Consider the following 24840-nt stretch of genomic DNA (forward strand, 5'->3'; position numbering starts at 1 on the left):
TTGGTGTTGACTTGTGATGTGGTGTTGACTTATGGTGTGGTGTTGATGTGTGGTGCGGTGTTGATGGTATGGTGTTGATGTGTGGTGTGGTGTTGACGTGTGCTGTGGTGTTGATGTATGGTTTGGTGTTGATGTGTGATGTGGTGTTGACTTGCGGTTTGGTGTTGATGTGTGATGTGGTGTTGACTTGTGGTGTGGTGTTGACTTGCGGTTTGGTGTTGACTTGTGGTTTGGTGTTGATGTGTGGTGTGGTGTTGATGTGTGGTGTGGTGTTGACTTGTGGTGTGGTGTTGATGTGTGATGTGGTGTTGACTTGTGGTGTGGTGTTGATGTGTGGTGTGGTGTTGATGTGTGGTTTGGTGTTGACTTGTGGTTTGGTGTTGACTTGTGGTTTGGTGTTGACGTGTGGTGTGGTGTTGATGTGTGGTGTGGTGTTGATGTGTGATGTGGTGTTGATATATGGTGTAGTGTGAGGACGTGTGGTTTGGTGTTGAATTGTGGTGTGGTGTTGATTTGTGGTGTGGTGTGGTGTTGATGTGTGGTGTTGTGTGGTCTTGTTGTGTGGTGTGGTGTTGGAAGTGTGGTGTGGTGTTGGAAGTGTGGTGTGATGTTGACGTGTGGTGTGGTGTTGATGTGTGGTGTGGTGTTGACGTGTGGTGTGGTGTTGATGTTTGGTGCAGTGTTGACGTGTGGTGTGGTGTTGACATGTAGTGTGGTGTGGTGTTGACGTGTGGTGTGGTGTGGTGTTGACATGTGGTGTGGTGTTGACATGTGGTGTGGTGTGTGTTCAGGACCTGGAGGTGGAGTGTCTGGCGGTGATCAATGACACTGTGGGAGCCCTCATGTCCTGCGCTCACTCTGACAGACGCTGTGCCTTGGGCATCATCCTGGGTCAGTGTGTGTCTTGTGTCATATCCTGGGTCAGTGTGTGTCTTGTGTCATCATCATCCTGGGTCAGTGTGTGTCTTGTGTCGTCATCCTGGGTCAGTGTGTGTCTTGTGTCATCATCCTTTGTCAGTGTGTGTCTTGTGTCATCATCATCCTTTGTCAGTGTGTGTCTTGTGTCATCATCATCCTGGGTCAATGTGTGTCTTGTGTCATCATCATCCTGGGTCAGTGTGTGTCTTGTGTCATCATCATCCTGGGTCAGTGTGTGTCTTGTGTCATCATCATCCTGGGTCAGTGTGTGTCTTGTGTCATCATCCTGGGTCAGTGTGTGTCTTGTGTCATCATCATCCTGGGTCAGTGTGTGTCTTGTGTCATCATCATCCTGGGTCAATGTGTGTCTTGTGTCATCATCCTTTGTCAGTGTGTGTCTTGTGTCATCATCATCCTGGGTCAGTGTGTATCTTCTGTCATCATCCTGGGTCAGTGTGTGTCTTGTGTCATCATCATCCTGGGTCAGTGTGTGTCTTGTGTCATCATCATCCTGGGTCAATGTGTGTCTTGTGTCATCATCCTGGGTTAGTGTGTGTCTTGTGTCATCATCATCCTGGGTCAGTGTGTGTCTTGTGTCATCATCATCCTGGGTCAATGTGTGTCTTGTGTCATCATCCTGGGTCAGTGTGTGTCTTGTGTCATCATCATCCTGGGTCAGTGTGTGTCTTGTGTCATCATCCTGGGTCAATGTGTGTGTCTTGTGTCATCATCATCCTCGGTCAGTGTGTGTCTTGTGTCATCATCATCCTGGGTCAATGTGTGTCTTGTGACATCATCACCCTGGGTCAGTGTGTCTCTTGTGTCATCATCATCCTGGGTCAGTGTGTGTTGTGTGTCATGTGTACCATATCTGACATCTAATTGACACATCAACATTGTAACATTGAATGATGTGGTTTGTCACAGGGGGCCCCCAGTACCTGTTACATTGAACGTTGTATCATGGGGAACCAGTACCTGTTACATTGAATGTTGTATTATGGGGAACCAGTACCTGTTACATTGAATGTTGTATTATGGGGAACCAGTACCTCTTGCACTGAACGCTGTATTATGGAGAACCAGTACCTGTTACACTGAACGTTGTATTATGGGGAACCAGTTCCTGTTACATTGAACGTTGTATTATGGGGAACCAGTACCTGTTACATTGAACGTTGTATTATGGGGAACCAGTACCTGTTACATTGAATGTTGTATTATGGGGAACCAGTACCTGTTACATTGAACGTTGTATTATGGGAAACCAGTACCTCTTGCACTGAACGCTGTATTATGGAGAACCAGTACCTGTTACACTGAACGTTGTATTGTGGGGAACCAGTTCCTGTTACATTGAACGTTGTATTATGGGGAACCAGTACCTGTTACATTGAACGTTGTATTATGGGGAACTAGTACCTCTTGCACTGAACGTTGTATTATGGGGAACCAGTACCTGTTACACTGAACGTTGTATTATGGAGAACCAGTACCTCTTGCACTGAACGTTGTATTGTGTTACGGGCACCAATGCCTGTTACATTGGCTATTGTATTGTGTTTCAGGCACAAATGCCAGTTACATTGAACGTTGTATTACAGGCACAAACACCTGTTGCATTGAACATTCTGTTGTGTTACAGCACAAACACCTGTTGCATTGAACATTCTGTTGTGTTCAGCACAAACACCTGTTGCATTGAACATTCTGTTGTGTTGCAGCGCAAACACCTGTTGCATTGAACATTCTGTTGTGTTGCAGCACAAACACCTGTTGCATTGAACATTCTGTTGTGTTACAGCACAGACACCTGTTGCATTGAACATTCTGTTGTGTTGCAGCGCAAACACCTGTTGCATTGAACATTCTGTTGTGTTCAGCACAAACACCTGTTGCATTGAACATTCTGTTGTGTTACAGCGCAAACACCTGTTGCATTGAACATTCTGTTGTGTTACAGCACAGACACCTGTTGCATTGAACATTCTGTTGTGTTGCAGCACAAACACCTGTTGCATTGAACATTCTGTTGTGTTGCAGCACAAACACCTGTTGCATTGAACATTCTGTTGTGTTACAGCACAGACACCTGTTGCATTGAACATTCTGTTGTGTTACAGCGCAAACACCTGTTGCATTGAACATTCTGTTGTGTTACAGCACAGACACCTGTTGCATTGAACATTCTGTTGTGTTGCAGCACAAACACCTGTTGCATTGAACATTCTGTTGTGTTGCAGCACAAACACCTGTTGCATTGAACATTCTGTTGTGTTACAGCACAGACACCTGTTGCATTGAACATTCTGTTGTGTTACAGCGCAAACACCTGTTGCATTGAACATTCTGTTGTGTTACAGCACAGACACCTGTTGCATTGAACATTCTGTTGTGTTGCAGCACAAACACCTGTTGCATTGAACATTCTGTTGTGTTGCAGCACAAACACCTGTTGCATTGAACATTCTGTTGTGTTACATCACAAACACCTGTTGCATTGAACATTCTGTTGTGTTACAGCACAGACACCTGTTGCATTGAACATTCTGTTGTGTTGCAGCACAAACACCTGTTGCATTGAACATTCTGTTGTGTTACAGCGCAAACACCTGTTGCATTGAACATTCTGTTGTGTTACAGCACAGACACCTACATTGAACGTTGTATTGTTACAGGCACAAACACCTGTTACATTGAAAGTTGTATTGTGTTACAGGCACAACCCCTGTTGCATTGAACATTGTATTGTGTTACAGACACAACCCCTGTTACATTGAACATTGTATTGTGTTACAGGCACAACCCCTGTTGCATTGAACATTGTATTGTGTTACAGACACAACCCCTGTTACATTGAACATTGTATTGTGTTACAGGCACAAACACCCGTTACATTGAGCATTGTATTGTGTTACAGGCATACACACTCATTACATTGAACGTTGTATTGTGTTAAAGCACAAACACTGCTACATTGAACGTTGTATTGTGTTACAGGCACAAAAACTGTTACATTGAACATTCTGTTGTGTTAAAGCACAAACACTGTTACATTGAACGTTGTATTGTGTTACAAGCACAAACACATGCTACATTTAACATTCTGTTGTGTTAAAGCACAAACACTGCTACATTGAACGTTGTATTGTGTTACAGGCACAAAAACTGTTACATTGAACATTCTGTTGTGTTAAAGCACAAACACTGTTACATTGAACATTCTGTTGTGTTGAAGCACAAGCACATGCTACATTGAATGTTGTATTGTGTTACAAGCACAAACACCTGTTACATTGAATGTTGTATTGTGTTAAGGCAGTAACACCTGTTACATTGAATGTTGTATTGTGTTAAGGCAGTAACACCTGTTACATTGAACATTCTGTTTTGTTAAAGCACAAACACCTGCTACATTGAATGTTGCATTGTGTTACAGGCACAACCGCCTGTTACAGCACAGGCATCAATACCTGTTACATTGAAGGTTGTATTTTGTTACACCACAGGCACCAATGCCTGTTACATTGAAGGTTGTATTTTGTTACACCACAGGCACCAATGCCTGTTACGTTTAAGGTTGTATAGTGTTACAGGCACCAATGCCTGTTACATAGAAGGTTGTGTTGTGTTACAGGCACAGGCACCAGTGCTTGTTACATCAAAGGTTGTGTTGTGTTACAGGCACAGGCACAAACGCCTGTTACAACGAAGGTTGTGTTGTGTTACAGGCACAGGCACCAATGCCTGTTACATTGAACGTCTGGACAAAGTGGAGATGGCAGAAGGCAATGAGCCTGGCCCCCCAGAGGTAAGTTCAACAAAGCACAGCACAATAACCAGCCGCCGTGGCCAAGTGGTTAGCGTCGCGGACTGACGGCTGGGAGGACACGGGTTCGAATCCCAGCGGAGGTGGGTTTTTCGGCCCGTGGCCGGCTCCTACCCAGAGTTGAGTGTGCTGTGGGCTTAAATGGGGAGACTGGGACCACACAGTCGAGTGTCATCCACTTCAAGGATGCGTCTTTGGGTGTGTTGCTCTAATTACCTGACCAACACTGCAAGTGTCTGTATCTCTCGGGCCTGGTTAACGCCAGGATATCATTATGACAGGAAGCGTAGAGTACAGCCTTGTCACGCAGTCCCAAACCAAAATGGACCTCCATAGCAACATCGTCATCATCATCGTCATCCTCTTTCTCCTTCATCGTCATCAATATAAACAAAATAGTCTCAAAGTCTGTGACCTTTCATGCCCTGCTCTCATGGTGACCTCAGTTTCGATACCCCTCCACTTCCGTGCTTGGGGTGAGTCCTGTCAATGTCGTCAGTTTCGGCAGATTCATGGGGGGCTGTTGTTTGAGGGATGTGGTGGCGGTCTCCACTCTGGGAGAGACGCTCACTCAGTCTGGCTCCGTGACTAAGCCATTATTGTCGTTAGTAGGGGGGCTTAGTAGGTGGTGTCCTAAGTACGTTAAAACAGAACAGGCACCACTGAACACCACCGAAGTGACTCAGCAGCAGTGCAGGGTCTCCTCTGGTGTGTGGCCTCCAGGCGACCTAACATCGATGGTTCCCTGTGGACTGCCAACGCTGGAACTGCGACGGACGAACCCGGGTGTGGCCGTTTATGGGGGAATCTAAATGAGCGGCGTGGGAATAATGCCACTGAAACGGCGCATATGATGGGGCAGCAAAAAAAAAAAAAAAAAAAAAAAAAGCACAGCACAATATGTATGTATTTACTGTACTAACTGTACTGGGCTGTGTTGTACAGCACATTACATCACACTGCACAATACAGTGTAGTACAGTACGATGTATATTGTAGTGTGGCACAGTGTAATTTGGTACAACACAGTGTAACATAGGACAGTGTAGTATGTCACAGTGTTGTATAGCACAGTGTAGTATGTCACAGTGTTGTATAGCACAGTGTAGTACAGTAAGTGTACTTAAAGCACAGCAGCGTAATACAGCACAGTGTAGGACAGTGTACTAGAGCAGCACAGTGTAGGACAGTGTACTAGAACACAGCACAGTGTAGGACGGTGTATCACAGCACAGCACTGTGTAGGGCAGTGTATTACAACACAGCACAGTGTAGGGCGGTGTATTACAGCACAGTGTATTACAACACAGCACAGTGTAAGACAGTGTATTACAACACAGCACAGTGCATTACAACACAGCACAGTGCATTACAACACAGCACAGTGCATTACAACACAGCACAGTGTAGGACAGCACAGCACAGTGTATTACAACATAGCACAGTGTATTACAACATAGCACAGTGTAGGACAGCACAGCACAGTGTAGGACAGCACAGCACAGTGTATTACAACATAGCACAGTGTATTACAACACAGCACAGTGTAGGACAGCACAGCACAGTGTAGGACAGCACAGCACAGTGTATTACAACACAGCACAGTGTATTACAACATAGCACAGTGTAGGACAGCACAGCACAGTGTAGGACAGCACAGCACAGTGTAGTACAGCACAGCACAGTGTAGCACAGTACAGCGTAGGACAGCACAGTACAGCGTAGGACAGCACAGCTCAGTGTAGCACAGCACAGTGTAGGACAGCACAGCACAGCGTAGGACAGCACAGCACAGTGTAGCACAGCACAGTACAGTGTAGCACAGTACAGTGTAGTACAGCACAGTGTAGGGAGCACAGCACAGCGTAGGATAGTACAGCACAGTGTAGGACAGCACAGCACAGTGTAGCAGAGCACAGTGTAGTACAGCACAGTGTAGGGAGCACAGCACAGCGTAGGATAGTACAGCACAGTGTAGGAAAGCACAGCACAGTGTAGCAGAGCACAGTGTAGTACAGCACAGTGTAGGACAGCACAGCACAGCGTAGGACAGCACAGCACAGTGCAGCACAGTACAGTGTAGTACAGCACAGTGTAGGGAGCACAGCACAGCGTAGGATAGTACAGCACAGTGTAGGACAGCACAGCACAGTGTAGCAGAGCACAGTGTAGTACAGCACAGTGTAGTACAACGCAGCACAGCACAGTGTAGTACAGCACAGCACAGTGTAGTACAGCACAGTGTAGCAGAGCACAGTGTAGTACAGCATAGCACAGCACAGTGTAGTACAATGCAGCGCAGTGTAGTACAGCACAGTGTAGCACAGCACAGTGAAGTACAGTACAGCACAGTGTAGCACAGCACAGTGTAGTACAGCACAGCACAGTGTAGTACAATGCAGCACAGTGTAGTACAGCACAGTGAAGTACAGGTAGCACAGCACAGTGTAGTACAGCACAGTGTAGTACAGCACAGCACAGTGTAGCACAGTGAAGTGAAGCACAGCACAGTGAAGTACAGCACAGCACAAGTGAAGCACAGCACAGCACAGTGAAGAACAGCACAGTGAAGCACAGCACAGTGTCGCACAGTGAAGAACAGCACAGTGTCGCACAGTGAAGTGAAGAACAGCACAGTGAAGTACAGCACAGTGTAGCACAGTGAAGTGAAGCACAGCACAGTGAAGCACAGGACAGTGTCGCACAGTGAAGTGAAGAACAGCACAGTGAAGCACAGCACAGTGAAGCACAGCACAGCACAGTGTAGCACAGCACAGTGAAGCACAGTGAAGTGAAGAACAGCACAGTGTCGCACAGTGAAGTGAAGAACAGCACAGTGTAGCACAGTGAAGTGAAGCACAGCGCAGTGAAGAACAGCACAGTGTAGCACAGCACAGTGAAGCACAGCACAGTGTAGCACAGTGAAGTGAAGCACAGCGCAGTGAAGCACAACACAGTGTAGCACAGCGCAGTGTAGCACAGTGAAGTGAAGCACAGCACAGTGTAGCACAGTGAAGTGAAGCACAGTGAAGTGAAGCACAGCGCAGTGAAGCACAGCACAGTGTAGCACAGCACAGTGAAGCACAGCACAGTGTAGCACAGTGAAGTGAAGTACAGCACAGCACAGTGTAGCACAGTGAAGTGAAGAACAGCACAGTGTAGCACAGTGAAGTGAAGAACAGCACAGTGAAGCACAGTGAAGTGAAGAACAGCACAGTGAAGCACAGCACAGTGAAGTGAAGAACAGCACAGTGAAGCACAGTGAAGTGAAGAACAGCACAGTGTAGCACAGTGAAGTACAGCACAGCACAGTGAAGCACAGCACAGTGAAGTACAGCACAGCACAGTGAAGCACAGTGAAGTGAAGAACAGCACAGTGAAGCACAGTGAAGTGAAGAACAGCACAGTGTAGCACAGCACAGTGAAGTGAAGAACAGCACAGTGAAGCACAGCACAGTGAAGTACAGCACAGCACAGTGAAGCACAGTGAAGTGAAGAACAGCACAGTGTAGCACAGTGAAGTGAAGAACAGCACAGTGAAGCACAGCACAGCACAGTGTAGCACAGCACAGTGTAGCACAGTGAAGCACAGCACAGTGTAGCACAGTGAAGTGAAGCACAGCACAGTGTAGCACAGTGAAGTGAAGCACAGTGAAGTGAAGCACAGCACAGTGAAGCACAGCACAGTGTCGCACAGTGAAGCACAGCACAGTGTCGCACAGTGAAGTGAAGCACAGCACAGTGTAGCACAGTGAAGCACAGCACAGTGTAGCACAGTGAAGAACAGCACAGTGTAGCACAGTGAAGTGAAGCACAGCACAGTGTAGCACAGTGAAGTGAAGCACAGTGAAGTGAAGCACAGCGCAGTGAAGCACAACACAGTGTAGCACAGCACAGTGAAGCACAGCACAGTAATAATAATAATAATGGATACTTATATAGCACACTATCCAGAAATCTGCTCAAGGTGCTTTACAAAAACGCTTTGTTAACATAAAACATTATATTTATGTTACATACACACACCAAAATGTGACCACACGCACTCACGCACGCGCGCACACACACACACACACACAGCATACATACATTTTAACACACATGTGTATCTAACAGCTACCCTAACACATACGCACACATAGGCAGGCACAAACTTACATAAACACACGCACACACAATACACATTCATATACATGCATGTAGTTATGTACACATACATATGTATGGTGTGTGTCCATCGAGATCGATGATGACCATCGTTGTCATCCAGATGGGGGATGGGGGGAGGGTGGTGGTGGGGTGGGGGGAAGGATGCTCATGAATCTATCTGTGAGTGCGCAGATGGCTGAATAGTCCAATCTGCGCACGAAATGTTCGCTGACAGTTGGGGCAGACAAAGACAGGCATATCATTGTCAGGGAGCTTGTTTGCCCGTGACTTTCTGGCCTGCCTCTTCTGAACAGCTGCAGCAGTCCTGTTGGCCTCGCACAACCTGGCGCCTTTGTGCACAGCAGCGCGCCATTTGTCACGGTCCACTGCAGATTCCTCCCAGGAGTCAGGGTTGATATCAAACGCTTTCAGAGAGACTTTCAGAGTATCTCTGAAGCGCTTCTTCTGACCTCCGTGTGATCTCTTCCCTTGTTGCAGCTCGCCATAGAAGAGCCTTTTGGGCAGCCGATGGTCTGGCATACGCGCCACGTGTCCAGCCCAGCGAAGCTGGGACTGCATCAGGATGGTGAAGATGCTGGGAAGGGTGGCTTTTGCGAGCACCTCTGTGTCTGGGGTCTTGTCTTGCCACTTGATGTTCAGTAGCTTCCTGAGGCATGTTGTGTGGAAGTGGTTCAGCTTCTTGGCATGTCGTTGGTACACTGTCCAAGTTTCGCAGGCGTACAGTAGTGTGGGGAGAACTACTGCTCTGTAGACCTTTAGCTTGATCTCAAGACTAATGCCTCTTCTGTTCCAGACATTTGCATTGAGTCTACCAAAAGTTGCGCTTGCTCTTGCAATCCTGACGTTCACTTCATCGTCGATGGTCGCATTTCGTGACAGTGTGCTGCCAAGGTATGTGAACCGCTCCACCGCACTGAGTCTCTGACCGTTGACTGTGATGTTGGGCTCAACGTAGGGTTTCCCTGGGGCTGGCTGATGGAGAACTTCAGTTTTCCTCGTGCTGATGGTAAGGCCGAAGTTCCTGCTGGCAGTGGCAAACTTGTCGACGCTGAGTTGCATGTCAGCTTCAGATCCAGCGTTGAGGGCACAATCATCAGCAAACAAAAAGTCTCTGATGATGTCTGTCATGACCTTCGTTTTTGCTTGAAGCCTTCTGAGGTTAAACAGCTTGCCATCTGTTCGGTACTTTAGGCCGATTCCAACATCGCCATCTCTGAAGGCATCAGTAAGCATTGCAGAGAACATGAGGCTGAACAGCGTTGGAGCCAGGACGCAGCCTTGCTTGACACCATTTGTGACAGCAAAAGGAGCAGATGTTTCACCATTGTCCTGGACTCGAGCCTGCATGCCTTCATGGAATTGGCTGACCAAGGAAATAAATTTCCGAGGGCATCCGTACTTGGCCATGATCTTCCACAGTCCCTCTCTACTCACGGTGTCGAAGGCCTTAGTGAGGTCGACATAGGTGGAGAACAGATCAGCATTTTGCTCCTGACATTTCTCTTGCAGCTGCCTTGCAGCAAACACCATGTCAGTGGTTCCGCGCTCTTTCCGGAATCCACATTGGCTCTCAGGCAAATGACCTTGGTCAAGGTGTGCTGTGAGGCGGTTAAGTAGGATCCTGGCAAGTATCTTGCCTGCGATGGAGAGCAAGGAAATGCCCCGATGGTTATCACAGGCTTGCCGGTTCCCCTTTCGCTTGTACAAGTGAATGATACATGCATCTTTGAAATCCTGGGGGATCGTCTCTTCTTTCCACATGAGTGAGTACAGCTGATGAAGCTTCTCAGTCAGCACAGTGCCTCCATCCTTGTAGACCTCTGCTGGTATGGAGTCTGAGCCAGGTGCTTTGCCACTGGATAGCAGACGGATTGCTTTCTGGGTCTCAAGAAGTGTTGGCGGATCGTCCAGTGCTTCGTTGATGGGGACTTGTGGGAGACGGTCTATGGCTTCATCATTTATGAAGCCATAGACATATGTATACACACATAGTCAAGCACACCTAACGAAAAGGAAGTGGACCTGCCACAATTGAACTTATTGCTGAGGGAAAAGGTGAGTTTTGATACGAGATTTAAAAGATGCGAGGGAATCAGAATGACGGATGTTATCAGGGAGCTTGTTCCACATCTTTGGCTACACTCTGCACAACAGCACAGTGTAGCACAGCACAGCACAGCAGAGTGTAGCATAGGACAGCACAGTACAGTGTACTACAGCACAGTGTAGCCCAGCACAGAACAGTGTAGCCCAGCACAGCACAGTGTAGGTCAGCACAGCACAACTTCTCTGATGTAAATTGTAGTTAATTCAATATCCACTTTAAAACATTCATATGCAGTAAACACCTTAATGATGTAGTAAGTTTTCACAGTGTGTGTTCTGTCCAGGATTTTTTTTTCTTCATTTTTTCAATGCGACCAAGAAAAAATGTCATGCCATCTTCAATCCCAAACATTTTGTGGATGGGGATCCTTAACGAAATAAACCATTAATGATCTGGAAAAACAGTTTAATCTGGAAGACTTACAACCTATTATTGGTATGACTGTGAAGATTTTTTCCCCATTGTTTTCAATCCAACTTTGGTATTGGCAGACAAAGTATTTCCAGAGAAAATGACATTATTAAAGTTTACTGTGGACACACACACACACACACACACACACACACACACACACACACACACACACACACAACTGAACACTGGGCTTTTACATGCACTCACATTGTTTACAGAAGTGAGTCAAAAATGACAAACTGCATTTTCTCTTCTTTATAATTTCCAGAACAGTTTGACCTAACATTAATGTAGTACCCATCACATGAGTCATGAAGGCTTGACCTTTCTTGTCTCTCTTGTTACTGACAAGCTAGGGTATTTACAGATAAATAAAGTCAAACATATGATCTCATCAGCAAAGACAAACTTCTTTTCTTCTCAAGTTCTCGATGCCACATCCACCAAATCTCTTTACTCTGTCATGTCAAATCTTCTTGGAACTGCAAAAAAGACTCCTCTTCCTTCTGCCTACACTTTATCTGTACTCCCCAATGTCTTCTCCTCTTTCTTTTTCGACAAAGTCCAAAATATTTGTACCATCTTAGACCAAATGTCTTTCCAACCTGTTCATCCTGATCCTCAATTCAACGGCACTCCTCTCCATTCCTTTAATCCATTGACTGAAACAGAAGTTCATGAAATCCTGAAAGAAATGACAATAAAATCCTGTGAGCTCGATCCTATACCAGCCTCGGTCTTTTCCCAGTGTGTCTCACATCTTCTCCCCACAATCACCAACATTGTCAACTCATCCCTTCTCACTGGAACGTTCCATCCACTTTCAAAACTGCAATCGTCCAGCCTCTTCTGAAGAAACCCAGCCTTGACGCAAACATTTTGAAAAACTATCGACCAGTTTCTAATCTTCCATTCATGTCCAAACTCCTTGAAAAAGCTGTCCTCAAGCAGCTCAACAACCACCTTTGTTTCAACAATCTCATCCACCCATTTCAGTCTGCCTATCGCACTGACCACAGCACCAAAACCACTCTCTTCCACATTCTGAACAATCTGCTGATAGCGTCCGACTCCCAGGGATCTGTTTTAGGCCCAGTGCTCTTCACACTGTACACTGCTCCTCTCGCTGAAATTACCAACCGCCATAATATCAGTCATCATTCTTATGCTGATGACACTCAACTCCAGAAGAGTGATACCCCTGAAAAATTGTTGCTCTTGCAAGAAACATCCAACTGCTTCCTGGACATTCAAAACTGGATGACTCGAAATAAGTTACAATTGAACGCGGACAAAACTGAAGCAATGATCATAGGAACTAAACAAAAACTGTCTTCCATCACAATTGACAAATCAAACTTGGCAGTACATCCATCCCTCTTTCCACGTCAGTCAGGAACCTCGGTGTTGTCCTTGACAATACACTGTCCATGCAAAAATTTATCAGTCAGATATGTCAGTCCTGCTACTGTCAACTGCGGCGCATCAGTGCTGTCCGGAAATGTCTGTCCACTGACGCAACATCTAGACTTGTCGTTTCTCTCATTCTCTCTCGCCTTGACTACTGTAACTCTCTATTGTCTGGTTTGCCTGCTTCATCCATTCAGTCCCTTCAGCGCATACAAAACTCTGCTGCCCGACTCGTCCTCAGAAAGAAAATATCTGAGCACATCACTCCTCTTTTGCAACATCTCCACTGGCTCCCTGTCTCACACCGAATAAAGTACAAGATCAGCACTCTATGTTATAGATGTATTCACAAAACTGCCCCTTCCTATCTCTGTGGCTGCCTTCACCTCTACACTCCATCTCGCTCACTACGATCGGCTTCGGATCCACTTTGTTTACGCATACCCAGATTCAAACACTCGACTGTTGGCCGCCGTTCTTTCTGTCTCTGGACCTTGCGATTGGAATGAACTTCCTCTTTCGCTTCGTCAAGTCTGGACTTAAAACCCACCTCTTTCCAAAATAGCCTCCCTTGCCTGCCCTTCCTTGTCTTTAGTTTCTACAGTTTTAGAGTTATGCATGCGTGCGAATGACTGTTGCGAAAGCGCTTTGATTTGTCTCTGCACAAGATTCAGCGCTATATAAATACCATTATTATTTATTATTATTATTATTATCAAATAGTTCTGCAGTACAACCCTTCATCAACAGTGTGTGCGTGTGTGTGTGTGCAGATGTTGATCAACACAGAGTGGGGGGCATTTGGCGATGACGGCTGTTTGGATTTTATCACCACAGATTTTGATAGACAGGTGGACAAGCATTCAATCAATGCTGGCAAACACAGGTCTGTACTCCTCTCTCTCTCCATCTCTCTGCATTCCCGTCTCTCTCCACCCACCTGTCATCTCTCTCTATCTTTCTCCACCCAGTCTGTAAGGCTGTCTTAAGTGTGAAGTGTTGATGTCATGTGATGTGTGTGACAGGTGGTGTAGTGTTCACATCAGGTGATGTGTGTGTGTGTGTGTGACAGGTGTGAAGTGTTGATGTCAGATGATTGTGTGTGTGTGTGTGTGACAGGTGTGAAGTGTTGATGTCAGATGATGTGTGTGTGTGTGACAGGTGTGAAGTGTTGATGTCAGGTAATGTGTGTGACATGTGTGAAGTGTTGATGTCAGGTGATGTATGTGACATGTGTGAAGTGTTGATGTCAGGTAATGTGTGTGACATGTGTGAAGTGTTGATGTCAGGTGATGTATGTGACATGTGTGAAGTGTTGATGTCAGGTGATGTGTGTGACAGGTGTGAAGTGTTGATGTCAGGTGATGTGTGTGACAGGTGTGAAGTGTTGATGTCAGGTAATGTGTGTGACATGTGTGAAGTGTTGATGTCAGGTGATGTGTGTGACAGGTGTGAAGTGTTGATGTCAGGTGATGTGTGTGACAGGTGTGAAGTGTTGATGTCAGGTGATGTGTGTGACAGGTGTGAAGTGTTGATGTCAGGTAATGTGTGTGACATGTGTGAAGTGTTGATGTCAGGTGATGTGTGTGACAGGTGTGAAATGTTCATCCCAGGTGATACATGTTACAGGTACGAAAAGTTCATCTCTGGCATGTACATGGGAGAGATTGTTCGTCTGGCCTTGGAGAAGCTGAGAAAGAATGGTCTGCTCTTTAACGGAGAAGGTTCCTACCACATGGCCACCAGGGGGCGCTTCTACACCAAATATGTCTCAGAAATTGAATCGTGAGTGTTTTTTTGTTAGCAGCTTGTGTTGACAGCAGCACAGGTAGAGTACACTGACATGTTTCTATACCACTGGTGACAGCTACAATAATAGACATGGAGAGGTACACTGACATGTTTCTATACCACTGGTGACAGCTACAATAATAGACATTCAGAGGTACATTGACATGTTTCTATACCACTGGTGACAGCTACAATAATAGACATTGAGAGGTACACTGACATGTTTCTATACCACTGGTGACAGCTACAATAATAGACATTCAGAGGTACACTGACATGTTTCTATAGCACTGGTGACAGCTACTATAATAGACATTCAGAGGTACTCTGACATGTTTCTATACCATTGGTGACAGCTACAATAATAGACATTGAGAGGTACACTGACATGTTTCTATACCACTGGTGACAGCTACAATAATAGACATTCAGAGGTACACTGACATGTTTCTATACCACTGGTGACAGCTACAATAATAGACATTCAGAGGTACACTGACATGTTTCTATAGCACTGGTGACAGCTACTATAATAGACATTCAGAGGTACACTGACATGTTTCTATACCACTGGTGACAGCTACAATAATAGACATTCAGAGGTATACTGACATGTTTCTATACCACTGGTGACAGCTACAATAATAGACATTGAGAGGTACACTGACATGTTTCTATACCACTGGTGACAGCTACAATAATAGACATTCAGAGGTACACTGACATGTTTCTATACCACTGGTGACAGCTACAATAATAGACATTGAGAGGTACACTGACATGTTTCTATACCACTGGTGACAGCTACAATAATAGACATTCAGAGGTACACTGACATGTTTCTATACCACTGGTGACAGCTACAATAATAGACATTCAGAGGTACACTGACATGTTTCTATACCATTGGTGACAGCTACAATAATAGACATTGAGAGGTACACTGACATGTTTCTATACCACTGGTGACAGCTACAATAATAGACATTGAGAGGTACACTGACATGTTTCTATACCACTGGTGACAGCTACAATAATAGACATTCAGAGGTACACTGACATGTTTCTATAGCACTGGTGACAGCTACTATAATAGACATTCAGAGGTACACTGACATGTTTCTATAGCACTGGTGACAGCTACTATAATAGACATTCAGAGGTACACTGACATGTTTCTATACCACTGGTGACAGCTACAATAATAGACATTCAGAGGTACACTGACATGTTTCTATACCACTGGTGACAGCTACAATAATAGACATTCAGAGGTACACTGACATGTTTCTATACCACTGGTGACAGCTACAATAATAGACATTGAGAGGTACACTGACATGTTTCTATACCATTGGTGACAGCTACAATAATAGACATTCAGAGGTACATTGACATGTTTCTATACCACTGGTGACAGCTACAATAATAGACATTCAGAGACCTTACAGACAGTGTCTAGACATTGACACAGTGTGGTGTGTGTTGAGTGATGATCAGGACAGTGTCAAGACATTGACTCAGTGTGGTGTGTGTTGAGTGATGATCCGGACAGTGTCAAGACATTGACTCAGTGTGGTGTGTGTTGAGTGATGATCTGGACAGTGTCAAGACATTGACTCAGTGTGGTGTGTGTTGAGTGATGATCTGGACAGTGTCAAGACATTGACTCAGTGTGGTGTGTGTTGAGTGATGATCCGGACAGTGTCAAGACATTGACTCAGTGTGGTGTGTGTTGAGTGATGATCCGGACAGTGTCAAGACATTGACTCAGTGTGGTGAGTGATGATCTGAACAGTGTCAAGACATTGACACAGTGTGGTGTGTGTTGAGCGATGATCCAGACAGTGTGAAGACATTGAGTCAGTGTGGTGAGTGATGATCTGGAAAGTGTCAAGACATTGACACAGTGTGGTGTGTGTTGAGCGATGATCCAGACAGTGTCAAGACATTGACTCAGTGTGGTGAGTGATGATCCGGACAGTGTCAAGACATTGACACAGTGTGGTGTGTGTTGAGCGATGATCCAGACAGTGTCAAGACATTGACACATTGTGGTGTGTGTTGAGTGATGATCTGGACAGTGTCAAGACATTGACTCAGTGTGGTGTGTGTTGAGTGATGATCTGGAAAGTGTCAAGACATTGACTCAGTGTGGTGTGTGGTGAGTGATGATCCAGACAGTGTCAAGACATTGACTCAGTGTGGTGTGTGGTGAGTGATGATCCGGACAGTGTCAAGACATTGACTCAGTGTGGTGTGTTCAGGGACGACCCAGAGGCATTCACAACGACCAAGCAGATCTTTGAGGAGCTGGAGGTGGACAGTGTGTCGGAGCAGGACTGTAAACTGGTCCGCCATGTCTGCAGCCTCGTCTCCAAGCGGGCCGCCTTCCTGGCTGCTGCAGGTAAAATACCCTCTGGCTTTGGCTTCTGTCATTGCACTCTTCCTTGTGCTCTTTCAGTTTTCTTGTTCAGTCCTGTTTGGAGATCACTGTCTTTGCATTGTGTATGACACATGAGCAGTGTCACGTCACTGTCTTTGCAGTGTGTATGATGCATGATCAGTGTCACGGCACTGTCTTTGCAGTGTGTGTGACGCATGACCAGTGTCACGTCACTGACTTTGCAGTGTGCATGACCAGTGTCATGTCACTGTCTTGGAAATGTGTAAGACCCATGATCATGTCTTTGCAATGTGTATGGCATATGATCAGTGTCATGTCACTGTCTTTGCAATTTGTATGACCCTTGATCAGTGTCATGTCGCTGTTTTGCAATGTGTATGGCCCATAATCAGTGTCATGTCACTGTTTTGCAATGCGTATGACCTGTGATCAGTGTCATGTCGCTGTTTTGCAATGTGTATGACCCATGATCGGTGTCGTGTCGCTGTTTTGCAATGTGTATGACCCATGATCAGTGCCGTGTCGCTGTTTTGCAATGTGTATGACCCATGATCAGTGTCATGTCGCTGTTTTGCAATGTGTATGATCCATGATCAGTGTCATGTCACTGTTTTGCAATGTGTATGACCCATAATCAGTGTCATGTCACTGTTTTGCAATGTGTATGACCCATAATCAGTGTAATGTCACTGTTTTGCAATGCGTATGACCTGTGATCAGTGTCATGTCGCTGTTTTGCAATGTGTATGACCCATGATCGGTGTCGTGTCACTGTTTTGCAATGTGTATGACCCATGATCAGTGCCGTGTCGCTGTTTTGCAATGTGTATGACCCATGACCAGTGTCATGTCGCTGTTTTGCAATGTGTATGATCCATGATCAGTGTCATGTCACTGTTTTGCAATGTGTAAGGCCCATGATCAGTGTCATGTCACTGTTTTGCAATGTGTATGACCCATAATCAGTGTCATGTCACTGTTTTGCAATGTGTATAACCCATAATCAGTGTAATGTCACTGTTTTGCAATGCGTATGACCTGTGATCAGTGTCATGTCGCTGTTTTGCAATGTGTATGACCCATGATCGGTGTCGTGTCACTGTTTTGCAATGTGTATGACCCATGATCAGTGCCGTGTCGCTGTTTTGCAATGTGTATGACCCATGACCAGTGTCATGTCGCTGTTTTGCAATGTGTATGACCCATGATCAGTGTCATGTCACTGTTTTGCAATGTGTATGATCCATGATCAGTGTCATGTCACTGTTTTGCAATGTGTATGATCCATGATCAGTGTCAAGGTGTGTGTACAGGTGTGGCCTGTCTACTGAACAAGATGTGTGTACAGGTGTGGCCAGTCTACTGAACAAGGTGTGTGTGTACAGGTGTGGCCAGTCTACTGAACAAGGTGTTTGTACAGGTGTGGCCTGTCTACTGAACAAGGTGTTTGTACAGGTGTGGCCTGTCTACTGAACAAGGTGTGTGTGTACAGGTGTGGCCTGTCTACTGAACAAGTTGTGTGTACAGGTGTGGCCTGTCTACTGAACAAGGTGTGTGTACAGGTGTGGCCAGTCTACTGAACAAGGTGTGTTTGTACAGGTGTGGCCTGTCTATTGAACAAGGTGTGTGTACAGGTGTGGCCTGTCTACTGAACAAGGTGTGTGTACAGGTGTGGCCTGTCTACTGAACAAGGTGTGTGTACAGGTGTGGCCTGTCTACTGAACAAGGTGTGTGTACAGGTGTGGCCTGTCTATTGAACAAGATGTGTGTACAGGTGTGGCCAGTCTATTGAACAAGGTGTTTGTGTACAGGTGTGGCCAGTCTACTGAACAAGGTGTTTGTGTACAGGTGTGGCCAGTCTATTGAACAAGATGTTTGTGTACAGGTGTGGCCAGTCTACTGAACAAGATGTGTGTACAGGTGTGGCCAGTCTACTGAACAAGATGTGTGTACAGGTGTGGCCAGTCTACTGAACAAGATGTGTGTACAGGTGTGACCAGTCTACTGAACAAGGTGTGTGTGTACAGGTGTGGCCAGTCTATTGAACAAGATGTTTGTGTACAGGTGTGGCCAGTCTACTGAACAAGATGTGTGTACAGGTGTGGCCAGTCTACTGAACAAGGTGTGTGTGTACAGGTGTGGCCAGTCTACTGAACAAGGTGTGTGTACAGGTGTGGCCAGTCTACTGAACAAGATGTGTGTACAGGTGTGACCAGTCTACTGAACAAGGTGTGTGTGTACAGGTGTGGCCAGTCTACTGAACAAGATGTGTGTACAGGTGTGGCCAGTCTACTGAACAAGGTGTGTGTACAGGTGTGGCCTGTCTACTGAACAAGGTGTGTGTGTACAGGTGTGGCCAGTCTACTGAACAAGGTGTGTGTGTACAGGTGTGGCCAGTCTACTGAACAAGGTGTGTGTGTACAGGTGTGGCCTGTCTACTGAACAAGATGTGTGTACAGGTGTGGCCAGTCTATTGAACAAGGTGTGTGTGTACAGGTGTGGCCAGTCTACTGAACAAGATGTGTGTACAGGTGTGGCCAGTCTGTTGAACAAGGTGTGTGTGTACAGGTGTGGCCAGTCTGTTGAACAAGGTGTGTGTGTACAGGTGTGGCCAGTCTACTGAACAAGGTGTGTGTGTACAGGTGTGGCCTGTCTACTGAACAAGGTGTTTGTACAGGTGTGGCCTGTCTACTGAACAAGTTGTGTGTACAGGTGTGGCCAGTCTACTGAACAAGATGTGTGTACAGGTGTGACCAGTCTACTGAACAAGGTGTGTGTGTACAGGTGTGGCCAGTCTACTGAACAAGTTGTGTGTACAGGTGTGACCAGTCTACTGAACAAGATGTGTGTACAGGTGTGACCAGTCTACTGAACAAGGTGTGTGTACAGGTGTGACCAGTCTACTGAACAAGATGTGTGTACAGGTGTGACCAGTCTACTGAACAAGGTGTGTGTACAGGTGTGGCCAGTCTACTGAACAAGGTGTGTGTACAGGTGTGACCAGTCTACTGAACAAGGTGTGTGTACAGGTGTGGCCAGTCTATTGAACAAGTTGTGTGTACAGGTGTGGCCAGTCTACTGAACAAGATGTGTGTACAGGTGTGACCAGTCTACTGAACAAGGTGTGTGTACAGGTGTGGCCAGTCTGTTGAACAAGGTGTGTGTGTACAGGTGTGGCCTGTCTACTGAACAAGGTGTGTGTACAGGTGTGGCCTGTCTACTGAACAAGATGTGTGTACAGGTGTGACCAGTCTACTGAACAAGGTGTGTGTACAGGTGTGGCCAGTCTACTGAACAAGGTGTGTGTGTGCAGGTGTGGCCTGTCTACTGAACAAGGTGTGTGTACAGGTGTGGCCAGTCTACTGAACAAGGTGTGTTTGTACAGGTGTGGCCAGTCTACTGAACAAGGTGTGTTTGTACAGGTGTGGCCTGTCTACTGAACAAGATGCAGCGACCGGAGGTGACTGTGGGGGTGGACGGGTCTCTGTACAGGTTCCATCCCTTCTTTCACGACCTGATGGTGCAGAAAACCAAAGTGCTGGCTCCCAGCATCCGGGTCAGTCACCACTTCACCTCTGTTCGTCTGACCACCCAACCCTGTCTGTCTGTTCACCCATTACACATGACCGCTGTCTGTTCACCCTTTACACATGACCGCTGTCTGTTCACCCATTACACATGACCGCTGTCTGTTCTCCTTTACACATGACCGCTGTCTGTTCTCCCATTACACATGACCGCTGTCTGTTCACCCTTTACACATGACCGCTGTCTGTTCACCCTTTACACATGACCGCTGTCTGTTCACCCTTTACACATTCACACATGACCTCTGTCTGTTCTCCTTTACACATGACCGCTGTCTGTTCTCCTTTACACATGACCGCTGTCTGTTCTCCTTTACACATGACCGCTGTCTGTTCACCCTTTACACATGACCACTGTCTGTTCACCTTTACACATGACCGCTGTCTGTTCTCCCATTACACATGACCTCTGTCTGTTCACCCTTTACACATGACCACTGTCTGTTCACCTTTACACATGACCTCTGTCTGTTCACCCTTTACACATTCACACATGACCTCTGTCTGTTCACCCTTTACACATGACCGCTGTCTGTTCTCCCATTGCACATGACCTCTGTCTGTTCACCCTTTACACATGACCTCTGTCTGTTCTCCTTTACACATGACCGCTGTCTGTTCTCCCATTACACATGACCGCTGTCTGTTCACCCTTTACACATGATCACTGTCTGTTCACCCTTTACACATTCACACATGACCTTGTCTGTTCACCCTTTACACATGACTGCTGTCTGTTCACCCTTTGCATGTGACTGCTGTCTGTTCACCCTTTACATGTGACTGATGTCTGTTCACTCTTTACACAATGACCACTGTTCACCCTTTACACATTTACACTGTCTGTTCACCCTTTACACGTGACTGCTGTCTGTTCACCCTTTACACGTGACTGCTGTCTATTCACTCTTTACACATAACTGCTGTCTGTTCACCCTTTACACATGACTGCTGTCTGTTCACTCTTTACACAATGACCACTGTTCACCCTTTACACATTTACACTGTCTGTTCACCTTTTACACATGACTGCTCTCTGTTCACCATTTATACAGGACTGCTCTCTGTTCACCCTTTACACGTGACTGCTGTCTGTTCCCCTTTACACATGATTGCTCTCTGTTCCCCCTTTACACATGATCACTACCTGTTCACCGTTTACACATGACTGCTGTCTGTTCACCCTTTACACGTGACTGCTATCCCCATTTACACGTGACTGCTGTCTGTTCACCATTTACACGTGACTGCTGTCTGTTCACCATTTACACGTGACTGCTGTCTGTTCATGACTGCTGTCTGTTCCCCTTTACACGTGACTGCTTTCTTTTCCCCTTTACACGTGACTGCTGTCTGTTCATGACTGCTGTCTGTTCCCCTTTACATGTGACTGCTGTCTGTTAACCATTTACATGTGACTGTTGTCTGTTCATGACTGCTGTCTGTTCCCATTTACACATGACTGCTGTCAGTTCACCATTTGCACATGACTGCTGTCCACCCTTTACACATGACTGCTGTCTGTTCACCCTTTACACATTTACATTTGACTGCCATCTGTTCACCCTTTACATGTGACTGCTGTCTGTTCCCCTTTACACATGACTGCTGTCTATTCACCCTTTACACATTTACACATGACTGCTGTCTGTTCACCTTTACACATGACTGCTGTCTGTTCACCCATTGCACATGACTGCCCATTATACATGACTGCTGTCTGTTCCCCTTTACACATGACTGCTGTCTGTTCACCCTTTGCACATGACTGCCCATTACACATGACTGCGCATTACACATGACTGCTGTCTGTTAACCCATTACACATGACTGCCCATTACACATGACTGCTGTCTGTTCACCCATTAAACATGACTGCCCATTACACATGACTGCTGTTTGTTCACCCATTACACATGACTGCCCATTATACATGACTGCTGTCTGTTCACCCATTACACATGACTGCTGTCTGTTCACCCATTACACATGACTGCCCATTACACATGACTGCTGTTTGTTCACCCATTACACATGACTGCCCATTATACATGACTGCTGTCTGTTCCCCTTTACACATGATTGCTGTCTGTTCACCCATTACACATGACTGCCCATTACACATGACTGCTGTTTGTTCACCCATTACACATGACTGCCCATTATACATGACTGCTGTCTGTTCCCCTTTACACATGATTGCTGTCTGTTCACCCATTACACATGACTGCTGTCTGTTCACCCATTACACATGACTGCCCATTACACATGACTGCTGTTTGTTCACCCATTACACATGACTGCCCATTACACATGACTGCTGTTTGTTCACCCATTACACATGACTGCCCATTATACATGACTGCTGTCTGTTCACCCATTACACATGACTGCTGTCTGTTCACCCATTACACATGACTGCCCATTACACATGACTGCTGTTTGTTCACCCATTACACATGACTGCCCATTATACATGACTGCTGTCTGTTCCCCTTTACACATGACTGCTGTCTGTTCACCCATTACACATGACTGCCCATTACACATGACTGCCCATTACACATGACTACTGTCTGTTCACCCATTACACATGACTGCTGTCTGTTACACATGACTGCTGTCTGTTCACCCATTACACATGACTGCCCATTACACATGACTGCCCATTACACATGACTACTGTCTGTTCACCCATTACACATGACTGCTGTCTGTTACACATGACTGCTGTCTGTTCACCCATTACACATGACTGCTGTCTGTTCTCCCTTTACACACATATCTTTGAATGCCTGTCTGTTCCTTCACACACATGTGACTGCATATGTTCCTTATACTTCACACATGTTGACATGATTTTGGTTGTTTTTTTATGTGCGGTGAGTTGACAGTGTGTTGACATGATGTGGAGTTACAGTGAATTGATATGCTGTGGTGTTATATGGTGTTGACATGGTTTGTTGTGATAGTATGTTGTCATGGTTTGTTATGACCTTGTGTTGACATGTTGTGTTGGCATGGTGTGATGTATTGACATGGCGTGTTGTGTTGACATGATGTGATGTATTGACATGGTGTGTTGACATGATGTGATGTATTGACATGTTGTGTTGACATGATACGATGTATTGACATGGTGTGTTGACATGGTGTGATGTATTGACATGATGTATTGACATGGTGTGTTGTGTTGACATGGTGTGATGTATTGACATTATGTATTGACATGGTGTGTTGTGTTGACATGATACGATGTATTGACATGGTGTGATGTATTGACATGATGTATTGACATGGTGTATTGAGTTGACATGATGTGATGTATTGACATGGTGTGTTGTGTTGACTTTGAGTTTTGTATTGACATGGTGTGTTGAAGTGATGTGTTGTGGCATTGTGTTGACATGGTGTGTTATGTTGACATGGTGTGTTGTGTCATTGTGTTGACATGGTGTGATGTATTGTGGTCATATATGTTGATGTGTTGTATTGTGAAGTTGTGTTGGCAGGGTGTGTTTGTTGGTGTGTGGTGGCGTTGTGTTGACATGGTGTGTGGTAGCGTTATGTTACATGGTGTGTGGTAGCGTTGTGTTCACATGGTGTGTGGTGATGTTGTGTTCACATGGTGTATGGTGATGTTGTGTTGACATGGTGTGTGGTGATGTTGTGTTGACATGGTGTGTGGTGACGTGTTCACATGGTGTGTGGTGACGTGTTCACATGGTGTGTGGTGACGTGTTCACATGGTGTGTTGCGTCGGTGTGTGGCAGCGCTGTGTTGACATGGTGTGTTGTTTACATGGTGTGTTGCATTGGTTTGTGGTGGCGTTGTGTTGACAAGGTGTGTTGTGGTGTTGTGTTCACATGGTGTGTTGTGGTGTTGTGTTCACATGGTGTGTTGCGTTGGTTTGTGGTGGCGCTGTGTTGACTTGACATGGTGTGTTGTGGTGTTGTGTTCACATGATGTGTTGTGGTGTTGTGTTCACATGATGTGTTGTGGTGTTGTGTTCACATGATGTGTTGTGGTGTTGTGTTCACATGGTGTGTTGCGTTGGTTTGTGGTGGCGCTGTGTTGACTTGACATGGTGTGTGGTGGTGTTGTGTTCACATGGTGTGTGGTGGTGTTGTGTTCACATGATGTGTTGTGGTGTTGTGTTCACATGATGTGTTGTGGTGTTGTGTTCACATGATGTGTTGTGGTGTTG

At 45.9% G+C, this 24840-nt stretch overlaps 1 protein-coding gene across 25 annotated transcripts in view; it reads left to right on the top strand.

The window, feature by feature from the left end:
• LOC143293349 (hexokinase-like) overlaps window positions 1–24840 on the top strand; it is a 103831-nt gene that overhangs the window by 68055 nt on the left and 10936 nt on the right. For all 25 annotated transcript variants that reach the window (XM_076604153.1, XM_076604127.1, XM_076604141.1 and 22 more), the window contains exons 5-10: window positions 792–891; window positions 4650–4729; window positions 13622–13734; window positions 14478–14633; window positions 16907–17046; window positions 20469–20602. In XM_076604153.1, the coding sequence (XP_076460268.1) occupies window positions 792–891; window positions 4650–4729; window positions 13622–13734; window positions 14478–14633; window positions 16907–17046; window positions 20469–20602 (723 nt within the window). The remainder of the gene's footprint in view (window positions 1–791; window positions 892–4649; window positions 4730–13621; window positions 13735–14477; window positions 14634–16906; window positions 17047–20468; window positions 20603–24840) is intronic.

Source organism: Babylonia areolata, chromosome 19 (genome assembly GCF_041734735.1).
Source record: "Babylonia areolata isolate BAREFJ2019XMU chromosome 19, ASM4173473v1, whole genome shotgun sequence".
Classification (NCBI taxonomy): domain Eukaryota; kingdom Metazoa; phylum Mollusca; class Gastropoda; order Neogastropoda; family Buccinidae; genus Babylonia; species Babylonia areolata.